Source organism: Aquarana catesbeiana, linkage group LG03 (genome assembly GCF_042186555.1).
Source record: "Aquarana catesbeiana isolate 2022-GZ linkage group LG03, ASM4218655v1, whole genome shotgun sequence".
Lineage (NCBI taxonomy): Eukaryota > Metazoa > Chordata > Amphibia > Anura > Ranidae > Aquarana > Aquarana catesbeiana.
Window position 1 is genome coordinate 264,477,602 of NC_133326.1, and position 14,777 is coordinate 264,492,378.

Genomic DNA, 14,777 nt, shown 5'->3' on the forward strand with positions numbered 1-14,777 from the left:
ATATTCATCTCTGTAATATGCGGAGACTGGAACCGGGATGGATAGAACGCAGAATAGATATAATATTTTAGGGAGAATCATCAGTTTTGACTGCAGTTATTCTACCTGTCCAGGTGAGTGGGAGATGAGACCTTTTGGTGAGGAGGCTGGTGAGGTGAGAAAGCATCGGGGATAGATGGCTGAGTAAAGGTCTGATGGGTTAGCTGTGAGCTTAATTCCTAGGTATGTGATGTCACGGATAGACCAGGGGAATGGGAGGGAGGTTTGTAGTGGTCGGCAGTAGGGATGGAGATGTTTAGGGCTTTGGACTTTGTCAGATTGACTTGTAGGCTGGAGATTCGGCCAAAGTCTGTCAGGAGCTTAAGTAAGTTGGGGGTGGAGGTCAGTGGAGATGACATGAAGAGTAGGACATCGTCTGCAAAAAGACACAATTTATGATCATGGCCACCGACTTCCAGTCCTTTAATATCATGGTTATCACAAATTAACTAGGCCAGGGGTTCAATAAGTAGGGTGAAAAGGAGTGGTGAGAGTGAATAACCCTGCCGTGTGCCTCTTTTGATCTTAAAGGTCTCCGAATTGTGGCACATATAGCAGACAAGCCGATATCCAGGAATGGAAATGGGAGCCAAAACCCCATTGTTTAAGTATAAATTGTAAGTAGGGCCAGGAGACTGTATCTAATGCTCTTCTGATGTCCAAAGACAAGAGGCATAGGGGAATATTGCATTTGCATGCTAAATGTGTAAAGAGAATTGCGCGGTGCATGTTGTCCCCTGCCTGTCAAGTTGTGAAAAGCCTACTTGGTCTCTATGTATTAAGGAGCCGATGGTGTGGTTGAGTCTAGTAGCTAGTATTTTGGCCAACAATTTGTTGTCTAGGTTGAGGAGGGAATTGGGTCGGTAGTTTGACCTAGATGAGTCATCTGTCTGTGGTTTTGGGAGCATAGAGATGTCAGCTGTCTATGTTTAAGGGCGGAATGTGCGACCAGCAAGGATGGCATTAAATGCCTTGACTAGTACCAGGGCAAGGAGGTCTGAAAACTGTTTAAAATAGGTGGTTGAGAACCCGTCAGGGCCTGGGCATTTATGGGTTTTCAAGGATTTTATGGCCAGTAAAACCTCCTCGATTGGTTTCTCAAGATTTTTGCGCTGTAGAGATGAGAGAGAGGGTAAAGTGATAGTTGAGAGAAGGGATTCGGCTCTGATGCAATAAAAATGATCTTCTCTTGAGTAGAGGGTGGTGGGGTGTTTACTAAATACTTGGAGGATTTTGACCGGGTTACTAGTATAAATGTTTGGGGATAGCTTTAATCAGATTGGTTTAATGGTGTGATCAAGACGTTGAAGGGATAGAGCTAGGAAAGTGTCGGCTTTGTTGACTTTGGAATAATATTTGTGGCATGAGCGGCGTAAGATCTTTTCTGCAGCTTCCATCAAGAATAGGTCGAGTTCAAGCCTAGCTTTGTCTAAGGTTTGGCAATTCAATGCTGAGGGATCGGCCTGAAATTTCATGTGGGCATCGTTAAAAGATGTGTCTAAACGTTGTTGAGTAAGGCATTTTTCTTTGTTCAGGAAGGACAACCAGCTTGCGGGCTTCCCATAGTGTGAGAGGGGAGATGTTGGGAGTAGAGTTGATGCATAAGTATTCCTTGAGTGTTGTTTCTATTTTTAGGCGATGTGATCAGTGGGATAGAATATTTTAATTAATGTACCAGGAAGAGTCTTTTGTGGAGAGGACTAGGGAGGATAGGATCGTGATTACCGCGCTATGGTCTGACCAGGAGATAGGAAGAAAAGCTGATGAGAGGAGTAGGGGTGTGGTACCCATGGTGAGAAAGATATGGTCGATACATGAGAGCATTTTGTGAGGATGGGAATAAAATGTGTATTGACGTCGGGCTGGGTTTTACTCACGCCAGGAATCTACTAGGGAATGGCAATGTAAGATGTGTTGGAAGCTGAGTTTCACAGATCTAGGAAGGTGGGATTGGGGAGATTTGTCTAGGAAGGGGTAGAGCGATTAGTTAAAGTCCCCACTGAGGAAGAGTGTGCCCCTTTTGTGAGAATCAACTACACCTAGCAAATGGGAAGGAAATGGTAGGGGTTTAGAGTTTGGTGCATAGTAGGAAACTACCGTTACTTCGGAATCGATACAATGAAACTGATGCAATGAGATAGCAGCCTTCCGGGCCCTTGATTTCATCCAGGGTGTAAAGGGAGTGGAGCGGTTGAAGGCAATAAGAACTCCTCTACTTTTGGAGTTGTTGAGCTATGAGTAAGCGATCCGCAGAGCGTGAAACGCCTTAGCTGATTATCTGTACATTCTATCCATGGTGCTTTGTACATGATTTGTTCCTGATTTTACAATAAAGAAATTTCGTCTGATTATATTCTCCTGGTGTGCGGCTGTCCGGACTTTTTTCTGCCCTCACAACATGGATTAGCATTAGCCAGCACCTGGGGCTTTTCAACTCTGGAGAGCAACATTCAGTTTATACCTGGTTTGGATACAACCTGGTGCGGGGAAAACGCTTGTGCTACTTTTGGAGTTGGTTGAAGCTGTATACACTTGTGGATATGCTCGGTGGAAGAATTTAGGTGTGGATCTTGGAGTGAAATGAGTCTCTTGAAGGCACACAACATGTGCCTTAGTGGTGGTAAAAGTTTTGAAAACTTTGGTCCGTTTGTGTGGAGAGTTTAGCCCTTGTACATTGAGTGTAAGTATATTTAGGGGTCCCATTCTGAGGTAAGGCATGTGTTATGGTTGTGATTGCGTCTAGGGATGGAGTTTACTAGGAAACACCAGGGGGGTGGAGGGGGGAGGAAAGGGGGCAGCAAAGAAGAGAGAAATTAAGTACCTTGTAGTATACTATAAGTAGTAACAAATGAAAAAAACATAAGGATGTAACAACATGAGTGGATGTTGTCCCCAAGGCTAGTGCCACTTCATGAGCCTGGGGGGCAGGAGCAGTGCCATGGAGTAAATCCAAAGCAGAGTCCATGGTCTAGGAGGTGGGGTGCAGTGACTGCCGCTAAGGGTTAAACGGCCCAACTGAATTTCTTAGGTGGTAACCTGCATGATGGGTTGCTTCAAGTGCCTCAACCGGTTTAACAACATTAAAAGGGGCTCAAATGAGATCTAGTAATGAACTAGAGTGATTGTGGCTTGCAAATAAGTAAAATTATATTTCAGAAAATGATACAAGAAACATGTTTTGAATAGTGGGTATGAGCCCTTGGAGCTGGAGTGCCAATCGGGTTTAATGGGATTAGATTGTCTAATGCTAATTTGTGAGAATGGGGGGGGTTCAAGAAGCTTTAGGCTCCGAGGGGGTCTTAGAATCCCATTTTCAAACAAACATATAAGATAGAGATCGCCTATCATGTAGCATAGAGTAATAGTAGCGTGTTTGGATCTTGTATGATCTTCTTAAACACACATTAGTTAGAGAGGTGTAAAGTGGTTTGTATACCAATAGCTGGGACCAGTGTCCACTAGGTAAATATCAGGATCTGTGACCTGAAGGTGTCAGGCAGTGCGATCTCCATATACGAAGGAGTGGGTTGGGTTTAGTCCATTAAGTCCAGCTGTTGTGGGGCTGGGGAGGCAAACGTCCACATTTGTGTGAGTTGGCTTGGTCCTGAGCTTGTGAGGAGTTGTGTAGTGCAGGCGTTAACTGTTAGCAGGTATTTATTCCCAGAGCGGAGCGGAGCCTCGGGCTTGCATGTCTGCCCTGACAGCTTTGCGCATGCGCCCCCCCAGCTGAGACCTTCTATGTGTAAGTATATTCCACTCAACACAATATTCATCCCATGCAGCTTTATTCCATTTTATTTCATTTTATATACTATTTGATGTATTTTTTGAAACACTCTCATTATCTATGCCAACATTATATTTAGTATTTTATGTTAATTTGTGGCCACCATTGGTGAGAGATGCGTAGGAATCTCAGGTTTGCTGAGCCTTCTTGTTGTATGGGCCACACCCTTCCTTCTCCATAAAAAGACCTCACTAAAGATGGCCATCCCTTATGCCCGATTAAGGAGCACGCATGCTCCGACTGCGAGCTCTGCAACACCCTCTGTCCATCACAGCAGACGCGCCTACCATCTGCTGAGCTGATCCTCCCCAGCCTCAGATACCCCTGGAGCGGCCAGGACTGTAGATCATCCCTGTTTTGGACAGAACCAGAACCATTCGGTACTTTTGTTTCTGTCCCCCTGGCCAAATTAACCTTCAATGTAAAAGTGTGCACACTTGAAGTAAATTACTGAGACATACACGAGTTCAGTAGATTGATACTTCTTCTTTATTACTTCCTGGACTCTGGCTAATATACAGTGAGCCGGATATTTTGTTATCAAATCAAATATCAAATAAGACAAGCGTATGCGGACCGCAAGATATACATATTAATTATTGTGACAAAGTATAAGCTTTTAGCTGGGTTATATCTATATAAGGGAATAGCAAACTATCATAGCTAAATAGGGTGTCTTGTTTCCAGTTCTTGAAAACAGGCGCAATCTTCTTTAACTTGTTCTTAACTCTTGCAGTTCTGTTCCACATGAAGGGGGAGGGGAAGCTGGCAGACATCTAATCGAATATGGTTAAGGCTGATAGCAGAGGCTGAAGTAAGCACTTATATTTATATGGTTATATTGGAAATAGGTATTTCACCATAACACTCATAATCACATCCATTACAGTTCCCCCCCCCTGAAATGCTTATTTCACAAAACTGTCCCTCACACTGAAAGACCTACACCCAGCCCATCCCCCTCTTCAACTCTTTTAAGCCGTATGTAGAGAAAGAGCAGCGACTAGTTCACTACCCCCCTCGATACAGCTGGAGGAGTGCGGGCAGGTGCTATCTGTCCCTATAGCCCTATGGTGTTGCATCTCGGGGGAGGGTGACTGTAACGGAGTGTAACACATAATTTTCATCATAATTTTCATCAAGCCTTACATAGACATCGTCATCATCATCTGGTATTTCTTGGTTCGTGAACGTGGGGGTAGTTTGGTCAACAGCCTTCTCCACCCACCTCCTGATACAGGGGAGAACACAGCAGATTATAGCCGCCATTACCAGGATAGCTATTCCTATCTGGGTCAATAATCCCTGCCATCCTTCCTTTATTCCTCCCTCCCTGGCAGACATCTAATTGAATATGGTTAAGGCTGATAGCAGAGGCTGAAGTAAGCACTTATATCTATATGGTTATAATGGAAATAGGCATTTCACCATAATACTCATAGTCACATCCATTACAATCCCCACCCAGCTGGACGCAAAGGAATTCCATGGATACCTTATACATACATGCCTGCAATATCTACTCAAATGTGAGCTCAACTGTATTGAATTAAACAAGTTGTTTTAACCCTACGCTACACTCACACAGATTAGCGCCACTCTTTTTCTTTTCTTCCACTGCACACAGAGTCATCTTCTACTCTAACAGATGGCTACCGAACTGCTACTATTCAGAACCCATTCTAGAGATCTGACTCTAGTAGCACATGGATCTATTTTTCCCCACAACAATGGTTGGGCTATTGGACTTTAACTCCATCTAACCCTGTATCCAGGCCTTGTATCGCCAGCTGTTGACCCAGCCCTCCATATACACCCTATTAATGTATAGTTTATAGCAACTTAGAAGGTGAGAGGCTGCAGTATGGGGCTGAGCTGTATCAGATATTTGTGAACACACCAGCAACAGCACAGGCACCAAGATATACATGACAGTTTATTTAAAGAGCCAGCATTTCAGTGCAGAAAGTAGATGCTGATCCTGCACATTACATGAACAAAGATGTCATAATGCTTCAGGAAAGAAAGCAGATGACAGCATTTCAGGGAAGTTCTGTGATCTCTGGGAGAGGTAATAAATACCTGTATGCAAACATATTTCTGATGATGGGTCTACTTTTAAAAAGGCTGCATTTTAGTGAGAATTATTTTATGTTTTTTTGGTGCTCTCTTCTGCAATTTACTGCATGCTAGCATGCATGAGGGACATTTTAGTGCATTTAACTTGCACTAAAAGTAAAACTCTACATTTGAAGTGGTTATAAACCCTTACATATACCCATTAAAGTAACTGGCCTCACATGATACACAGAGATGAAACAAATCCTCTTACATAAGTTGTACCTGTTTATCTGGTACCCTCGCCCCTCTACAGCCTTCTAAAACACACAGATCAAAGGCTAGTTCTCAGCTCTGACGTCACACACTGCACAACATATAAAAGTGAGGTGTAAACTGAGACCTGAGTGAAGAGAGAGGACAACACTCTCCCTTCTACACAGTCCCATAGGGAAAAATATACAGGAGGAGACAGAAATCACACTCCATGGCTTGGATTGAATCTAGTACACACTATTGAGAGATATGCTCTATTTGTTTTTCATTTCAGAAGTTTAAAACACACACACTAGCATTTTTTGTAATGCAATATTGTGAATCCAGTCACATTATTCAATGTAAAGCATCCCTTTGACTTTCGATGACAGAACTGAACAAGTGCACATTTGCTGTATAAGATTAAGGAAAACACAAATAAAACAAAGGCTAAGCAAAAATGGAGTAGAATATTGTGGACAAATACACAATTCAACATGCAATATGATTATTCTTGGTAAGGCAGAAAATGTAAACAGGCAAAAGTGCACAAAAATTTTAAGCAAAGCTTTAGTCCTAAACCTAAAAGATAATATACTGTACCTATTATTCCTTTGCTCAAGGTCTCTTGTATTTGCATCTATATTGTATAGGAAGTGCTCCTGAGTGATTGTTATTCCATCCTCTACTGTTTCATTTCTTAGTATCGTTATTACTGGATATCCCATTTGAAGTGTCCACTGATCCATCACTTCTTGAATGTTCACAGATTTGCCTTCATTTTTCAAAACCTTAGAAAATAAGTTATAGCACTTATTGCAGACTTCCATAAATACCATTAACTATTACAGCCTTATTATCATGAATAGGAAGCTAGCAACCATTAGAACATTTTAGCATGCAATATATTGCATGAAAAACCTTCTCTTTTTCCCAATTCAAAAACAAATTAGCATATATTGCACTGCACTGGGTTGATTGAACCAAGCTACCAATGCGTGTTGTAATATAGCAATAGCCCATTAATGGGCATCTTGCTTTTCTTTGGAATTATATACAGCCTTTTAGACGCATCTTAAGTACAGCACTTAGTTGAAGAAAGACTACAAATAGGCTTTTTACTTTTTTACCTGTATTAGAGAATATTTAATGTACCTTTGAAAGTGTATTCCACAGATCCTTTCTTGCAGCATTACCAAACTTGTGGGTTGTAAGGAAGTCCTAGGAACAAACAAATGCAAACAGAATTATGAAGAGGTATAGAACAATATATTTGTTACTATTAAAAATAATAATGTTCATCACTGAACCACATAAAAGGTAAGCAGAAAATTACTATATGATTACTTCACTGTATTAGTCCCTTTACCTATTTAAATAGTGTTTCAATAAGTTCATCCATGAGGCCATATTTATAAAGCCAGTGCAAGTTCAAAGCAGGGTTATTTTATTATTGTGCATGTATTTTTTCAAAGGCTAATTTTCATTTGTAACATGGAGTTTTGCTGATTTAAGCTAAAAAAAAACCCAGCAAAATTAGTCATACTTGAAGTGCTTAACTTTCAACCTGTATTAGATTTATTTAAAAAAGGGATTGCTTCCAAAACATCTGATTAAAGGGATCTTCACTTTTTACAGTAAGAATTAAATCCCAAAGTGCAATGTAATCTCTGGGGTTCCTTCCTCAAATCTGAATAGGACATAGGGTGAAACTGGCTTAGAGAATGTACTGTATATTACCATAAACATCTTATGTACATATTAAATACTGTTAGGTGTTCAGCCTGGTTTGTGAATGCATTGATGCCCATACTAATTAGTTTTTCATGCCCAGTTTGTAGCCATGCTAAAAGATGGAGTCCAAGCTTGACATTAGCCTTACAGAAATGGCATTTTAGGTATTGGCACGCTAACATACAGTTTTTAGCAATTGCTTAGAGAATGTACTGTATATTACCATAAACATCTTATGTACATATTAAATACTGTTAGCTGTTCAGCCTGGTTTGTGAATGCATTGATGCCCATACTAATTAGTTTTTCATGCCCAGTTTGTAGCCATGCTAAAAGATGGAGTCCAAGCTTGACATTAGCCTTACAGAAATGGCATTTTAGGTATTGGCACGCTAACATACAGTTTTTAGCAATTCATTACTAACATTGCTACCATGTTAGACATTAAAGTAGATTTAAATTCTAAAAATGCAGCTGCTCTGATCAGTTTGAAACTAATTATGGAAAAATCTGTACATGGAAAGGGCAATAAACCCTCAAATTTTTTTTTTTTTTTGCATTCCTTTACACATATATATAGAGCTACACTACCACATCAAGGCACCTCTAAGAAGTATGGCCTCTAACTCAAAACTGAATGGGTCATGATCATCCACTGTATTTTTAATGAAAGCAACAGATTTAACCCAGGAAATTGGCTTTAATCCTGGACGCCACATACAGCAGGTAAAATAAGTATTGAACACGTTACTATTTGTCTAGGTAAATATATTTCTAAGGGTGCTATTGACATGAAATTGTCACCACATGTCGGTAACAACCCATGCAATACATACATTCAAAGAAACCAAAACAAATAAGTTCAGAAATTAAGTTATGTGTGAAAAATGGAATGACACAGGGAAAAAGCATTGAACGCATGAAGAAAGGGAGGTGCAAAAAGGCATGGAAAGCCAAGACACCAGCTGAAATCTATCAGTAATTAGAAAGTAATCCTGCCCCTTGTCAGTGCAAACTAATATCAGCTGGTTCAGTCTAAACTGATGGCCTATAAAAAGGTGTCTCATTGCCAAGGTGTCACACAAGAAACATCTCATGATGGGTAAAAGCAATCAGCTCTCTCAAGACCTTGGCAACCTTATTGTTGCAAAACATACTGATGGCATTGGTTACAGAAGGATTTATAAACTTCTGAATGTTCCAGTGAGCTCTGTTGGGGTCATAATTTGGAAATGCAAATAACATCATTTCACCATAGACTGGCCACGACCAGGTGTTCCTCGCAAGATTTCTAACAGAGAAGTGAAAAGAATTATCAGAAGAGTTGTCCAAAAGCCAAGGACCACTCGTGGAGAGCTTCAGAAAGACCTGGAATTAGCAGGTACAATTGTTTCAAAGAAAACAATAAGTAATGCACTCAACTGCCATGGCCTGTATGCATGCTCACCATGCAAGACTCCATTGCTGAAGAAAAAGCATGTTTGAGCTCATTTAACCACTAGCCGACCATCCGCTGCAGTTATACTGAGACAGGTTGGCACGGCTGCGCAAATTGACGTAGCTGTACGCTGCTTCTTTAATACATCACAGCAGGCGCATGTGCACGCTGCGTGTCCCCAGAGCCGATGCCAGGCACCCGTAATCGCTTGTGACAGAGCGAGAACAGGGATGTGTGTGTGTTTGTGTAAGCACACACACATCCCAGTTCTCTCAGGGGAGAGGAGACAAATTGTGTGTTCATACTAAGTATAAACACCGATCTCTCTCCTCCCCTAGTCAGTCCTAGCCCAGTTAGAACACAGTTAACCCCTTGATTGCCCCCTAGTGTTAACCCCTTCCCTGCCAGTGACATTTATACAGTAATCAATGGCTATTTTTAGCTCTGATCGCTGTATAAATGTCAATGGTCCCAAAATAGTGTCAAGAGTGTCCCATCTGTCCACTGTTGTAGTTGCAAAGTTGCAACTACAACAGTTACAAAGTAGTTACAAAGTTGCAACAAAGTTGCAATCCAAAGTTGCAGTCAAGATAAAAATCGCAGACCGCCGTCATTACCAGTAAAAAAAATGACAAATCTATCCCCTATTGTGCAGACGCTATAACTTTTGCGCAAACCAATCAATATACGCTTATTGCAATTTTTTTACCAAAAATATGTAGAATACATATCGGCCTAAACTAAGGAAAAAAATATTTACAAAAAGAAAATTGGGATATTTATTATAGCAAAAACTTCAAAATATTGTGTGTTTTTCAAAATTGTCGCTCTTTTTTTGTTTATAGCGCAAAAAAATAAAAAACACAGATATGCTCAACTACCAACAAAAGAAAGCTCTATTTGTGGGGAAAAAGGACATAAATTTTGTTTTGGTACAACGTCGCACGGCCGCGCAATTGTCAGTTAAAGCGATGCAGTACCATATCGCAAAAAATTGCCTTGGTAAATCCTTCCAGGGCTGAAGTGGTTAAAGTTTGCTGCACAACATTTAGACAAGCCTGTGAAATGCTGGAAGAATATAGTCTGGTCAGATGAGACCAAAATTTAACTCTTGTGATGCCATAAAAAACACCATGTTTGGAGGTCAAATGGCACTGCACATCACCCCAAAAACACCCCTGTACCAACAGTGAAGTTTGGAGGTGGGAACATCATGGTGTGGGGCTATTTTTCAGCATACGGTACTGGCAAATGTCATGTCATATTGAAGGAAGGGTGCATGGAAACATGTACCAAGACATTCTCGATAAAAATCTGCAGCCATCTACCAGGATGATGAAGATGAAATGAGGGTGGACATTTCAGCAAGACAATGATCCCAAACACAAAGCCAAGGAAACTCTCAATTGGTTTCAAAGAAAGAAAGTAAAACTGCTAGAATGGCTCAGCCAATCACCTGACTTGAATCCAATAGAAAATTGGATTATAGTACGATGGAAATGTACTAAAGATCTGAGTTCATAGAAGATGCCCACAGAACCTTCAAAATCACACCTGAACAATTAATGAAACTATTTTCCCCATACAGGAGGTGTCTTGAAGCTGTCATTACCAACAAAGAATTTTGTACCAAGTATTAAATGTTTTCAATACTTTTTTCCTGTGTCATTCCATTTTATTATATATAACTTCATTTCACTTTGGCTTCTTTGTATGTACAGATTGCAGGGGTTGTTACCAACATGTGGTGAAAATTTCATGTCAATAGTACCTTTAAAAATATATTTATCTAGAACAATGGTGACGTGTTCAATACTTATTTTACCCGCTGTATATGTTTCACTCTGTTTCTGCTGGAAGCGCACTCCCAGCACTAAGACCAGACTGTTAGTGACAGCCCTGGATCTCCTATTAACAATTGGGAGCCGGGGGAACCAGAAACAGATTACATGATCACTGTGATAGCCTCTGGTTGGCTATCTGTCAAAAATGTCATGTCTACCTCAATTCAGGTGGTCAGACACTATAGCTAGCTACTGTGTGCTTCACCTATAGCAGCCTCCTTTCCCTTAAGACAAGCAGGCCTACCGGTACTTGGTTGCCCGCAGCACTTATACACAATGCTATAGTGCCTGGCCACCACACCAGGGCAGACACGAACAGAGCAAACAACAGACTACTTGCAGTTTAGCAGATAGCATGGTTCTAAGATGGTCCAGGTAATAAGGCAGGCTGAATTCAGGAAATAGTCCAATATCTGATCCAATGACAATCTAGGTGAAAGGCAGGCTGAGTTCAGGGAATAGTCCAATATCCGATCCAGGTCATACACAGGGAAATCCAACAGCAAAGCAAGGCAGACAAATGGGAGGCTTGATCAGGCACAAAGAGACTTATGGTCTTGCACACAGGCCCACTATATTTAGAAAACAATCTTGCTCTGTGTATATAGCTTATAATAGAGAACAGTCAGAACTTATGCTTCTCTTACTACCAGTGCCATTCTAAATTCTAGAGTGACAGCCACCACAAAAAATGAACAAGAGTAGGGTTAAACAAAAACACTTATGGGTCAAAATAACCACTGTCCAGGACTAATTAGCAACTATATAAAGCATTTGGTGAAAGTCCAACTCCAGCTTCCCCCCTGCTAATCCTCAACCTCCTTGAAGCACCTGATGTCCTTTTTTTAATCTTTATACATACACTTTTTTCAGGTGTCTGCTGTCTGGACAGTTAGCAATGTGGGTGCTCTTCCTCCAATGGTGGGTGAGTTCTGTATGCTGCATAGAGTGCTGCCTCATGATGAAGTTATGTCGCTCCCCGGTCTGGTAATATTTTTCCAGAGGGCAAGTACAGAATTTCCTGGCCTCACAGGAAGTGAGTTGAATGATGCAGTGTCTTTCAACCAGGAAGACAGCTGAAGCTGAATCACAGATAGGTGAGTTGCATCAAGAACATTTTTTTATTGCAGTAATGGCTGGGTTTTTCTTTTTTTTTTTAGGAAACTAGAGTTTGGCTTTAAAGTTTTTGCCAATTAAGAACTTGCATACTTTTTCCATAAATAACTACTTCCCATCCACCCATTGCCTTTAAATGGTGGATGGGAAGCAGTGCCGATGTGGGTTAACAAAACACACCTTGCATGGGTGGCTCCTGTGTGGCTCACAGAGCGTGTACCCTGAAGTCGGTATGTCACCCGGGGAAAAATTGCAGCCAGTCCTGTCACCTGTCCCATTGCTCACAAAAACACTGTCGTACACCATACCAATTTCCTGATCACCGCCATACCAGTGCTCTGATCTCCCCATACACCATATCAGCGCCCTTATCACCACCATACACCATACCAGTGCGCTGATCACGTCATACACCATATTACCGCCCTAATCACCACCATACCCCATACCAGCATCCTGATCACTGCCATACCCCATACTAAAGTCAGTGTTCTAATCACCTCATTTGCTGTACCAGAGTCCTGATCACCGCCATACCCTATACTAGCATTCTGATCATCCCATACCCCATACTAGCATCCTGATCACTGCCATACCCCATACCATTGTCTTGATCACCCCATAGGCCATATCAGTGTCCTGATCAGCACCATATCCCATACCAGCATCCTGATCACCGCCATACCCCATACTAAAGTCCTGATCACCAACATACCAGCATCTTGATAACCACCATACCTCATATCAATGTCCTGATCACTTCCATACCCCATACTAGTGTCCTGATCACTGCCATAAGTCATACCAGCATCCAGCATTTTAGGGTCTCAACTGATCAATTTTCAGATATGTATCCCCTAGTTTGTAGATGTTATAACTTTCACACAGACTAAGTAATATACACTGTTGTGGGTTATTTTTATCCAAAAATGTAGCAGAATACATTTTGGCCCAAATTTGCAAAGAAAGATTATTCATTTGAAAAGTTTTATAACAAAATAAAAAACCCAGTGGTGATCAAATACCACCAAAAGAAAGCTCAATTTGTGTGAGAAAAATTATAAAAATTTCATATGGGTACAGTGTTGCATGTCCGCGCAATTTCCATTCAAACTGTGACAGTGCTTAAAACTGCCCTGGACTGGAAGGGGGTGAAAGTGTTTGAACTTGAAGTGGTTAAACCATGTGTGTCTTTTTATTTTACAAATTCTTTCATTTAGTCTATTTCACGACAGGAACATAATTTCAGAGTCAAACATTGCATATTATTAATTCAGCTATTAAAGTAGTATTCCATTTCACTTTAAATAGTTAATTTTGATCAAGCGAACCAGTGGTGGCTGGTGGTTTTTTTCTTTGGGAGGGTCGACAAACAACCCCCCCCCCGGGGGCTGGCGGCATGGCACTACCCCACTCCCCAGCTGCCGGTCAGTTTGGCACTTACCCCATCTAGGTGGGTGGTGGATCGTGGGCAGCTGCTCTGGTGTCCTAGGATAGGGGGGACGGCTTGTGCCCCCTCTATGGATGGGCCACCACTGAAGCTGACCAAAACAAATCAATTCCATTGCTAAGAAATGGGGTCACTCCATTAGTTAAATGAATTGTAGTAGCATTAGTTACATAGAGTAAGGGGTGCTGTTTTTTAATTGCAGTACTGGCAACGTACCTTCTGTTGCCAATATAAAGAGAGTTGTGTTGAGTGCTTCTCTGCCATTCATGAGAAGCCTTGTATTTTTATCAATGAATACATGGCATCCTCTGATTGGCTGAGGTGGAGAAGTGGACAGATGATGTCACAATTTCTATGACAGGTCACCCTGGTGATGTGTAGACATCATCGGGTGGTGTGCACACATCGTCAAGCTGCAGATTGTCATGATTGACAAGGCTCTACATTGTTAGGTGTGATTGGCATTGGCTTTACATCTGGGGACATTTTCTTTTTTCATGGTGTGGGTTTCTTACTTACTTTTCTGGAAATTAGTAACAAGGGGTACAAATTAGGAATTCACCTCTACCTCCTCTTTATCCTACTCCTGCTCATCAATGCCCTCTTTGGCTGACTTGTCCTCTGATAAAGAAGCATTCAAAAGTCTATGCAACAACTCAGGCCAAAAAATGGCGTGTGCTGCAGCTGGTATGCCTGAGGACAGGGGCCATACTGGGGCAGAGATTCTTACAGCTCTGCAGCAGCAGGCTCAAAGGTGGCTAACCCTGCTTCAACTTGTGCCAGGAATAGTGGTGTGCAACAATAACACAAACAACATGTCCTCAATCTGGTGGTGCAGCAGTTTTTGGATAGGTACCCTGGGTTACAAGATATTCTGAAACAAGCCAGAGGAGTTTGGCTGGGTGAAATTCAGTGGGAATTTCATTTGCTTGCCAACTGCCTGATCTGTGACATGCCCACCAGTTGGAACTCGACTTTAGCCACGCAACAGTGACTGCGCATACAGCATAAGTCCATCATCAAGTACCTGTGTGAGTATTGCATAAAGTCAGATTC

General features: G+C 41.5%; 1 protein-coding gene across 1 annotated transcript in view; it reads right to left on the bottom strand.

Moving 5' to 3' along the window:
* Nucleotides 1-14,777, bottom strand: part of TRHDE (thyrotropin releasing hormone degrading enzyme) — a 1,580,966-nt gene that overhangs the window by 404,646 nt on the left and 1,161,543 nt on the right. The window contains exons 8-9 of the mRNA XM_073620033.1: nt 7,295-7,360; nt 6,743-6,930 (exon numbers count right to left, since the gene is read on the bottom strand). Coding sequence (XP_073476134.1) covers nt 6,743-6,930; nt 7,295-7,360 — 254 coding nt within the window. The remainder of the gene's footprint in view (nt 1-6,742; nt 6,931-7,294; nt 7,361-14,777) is intronic.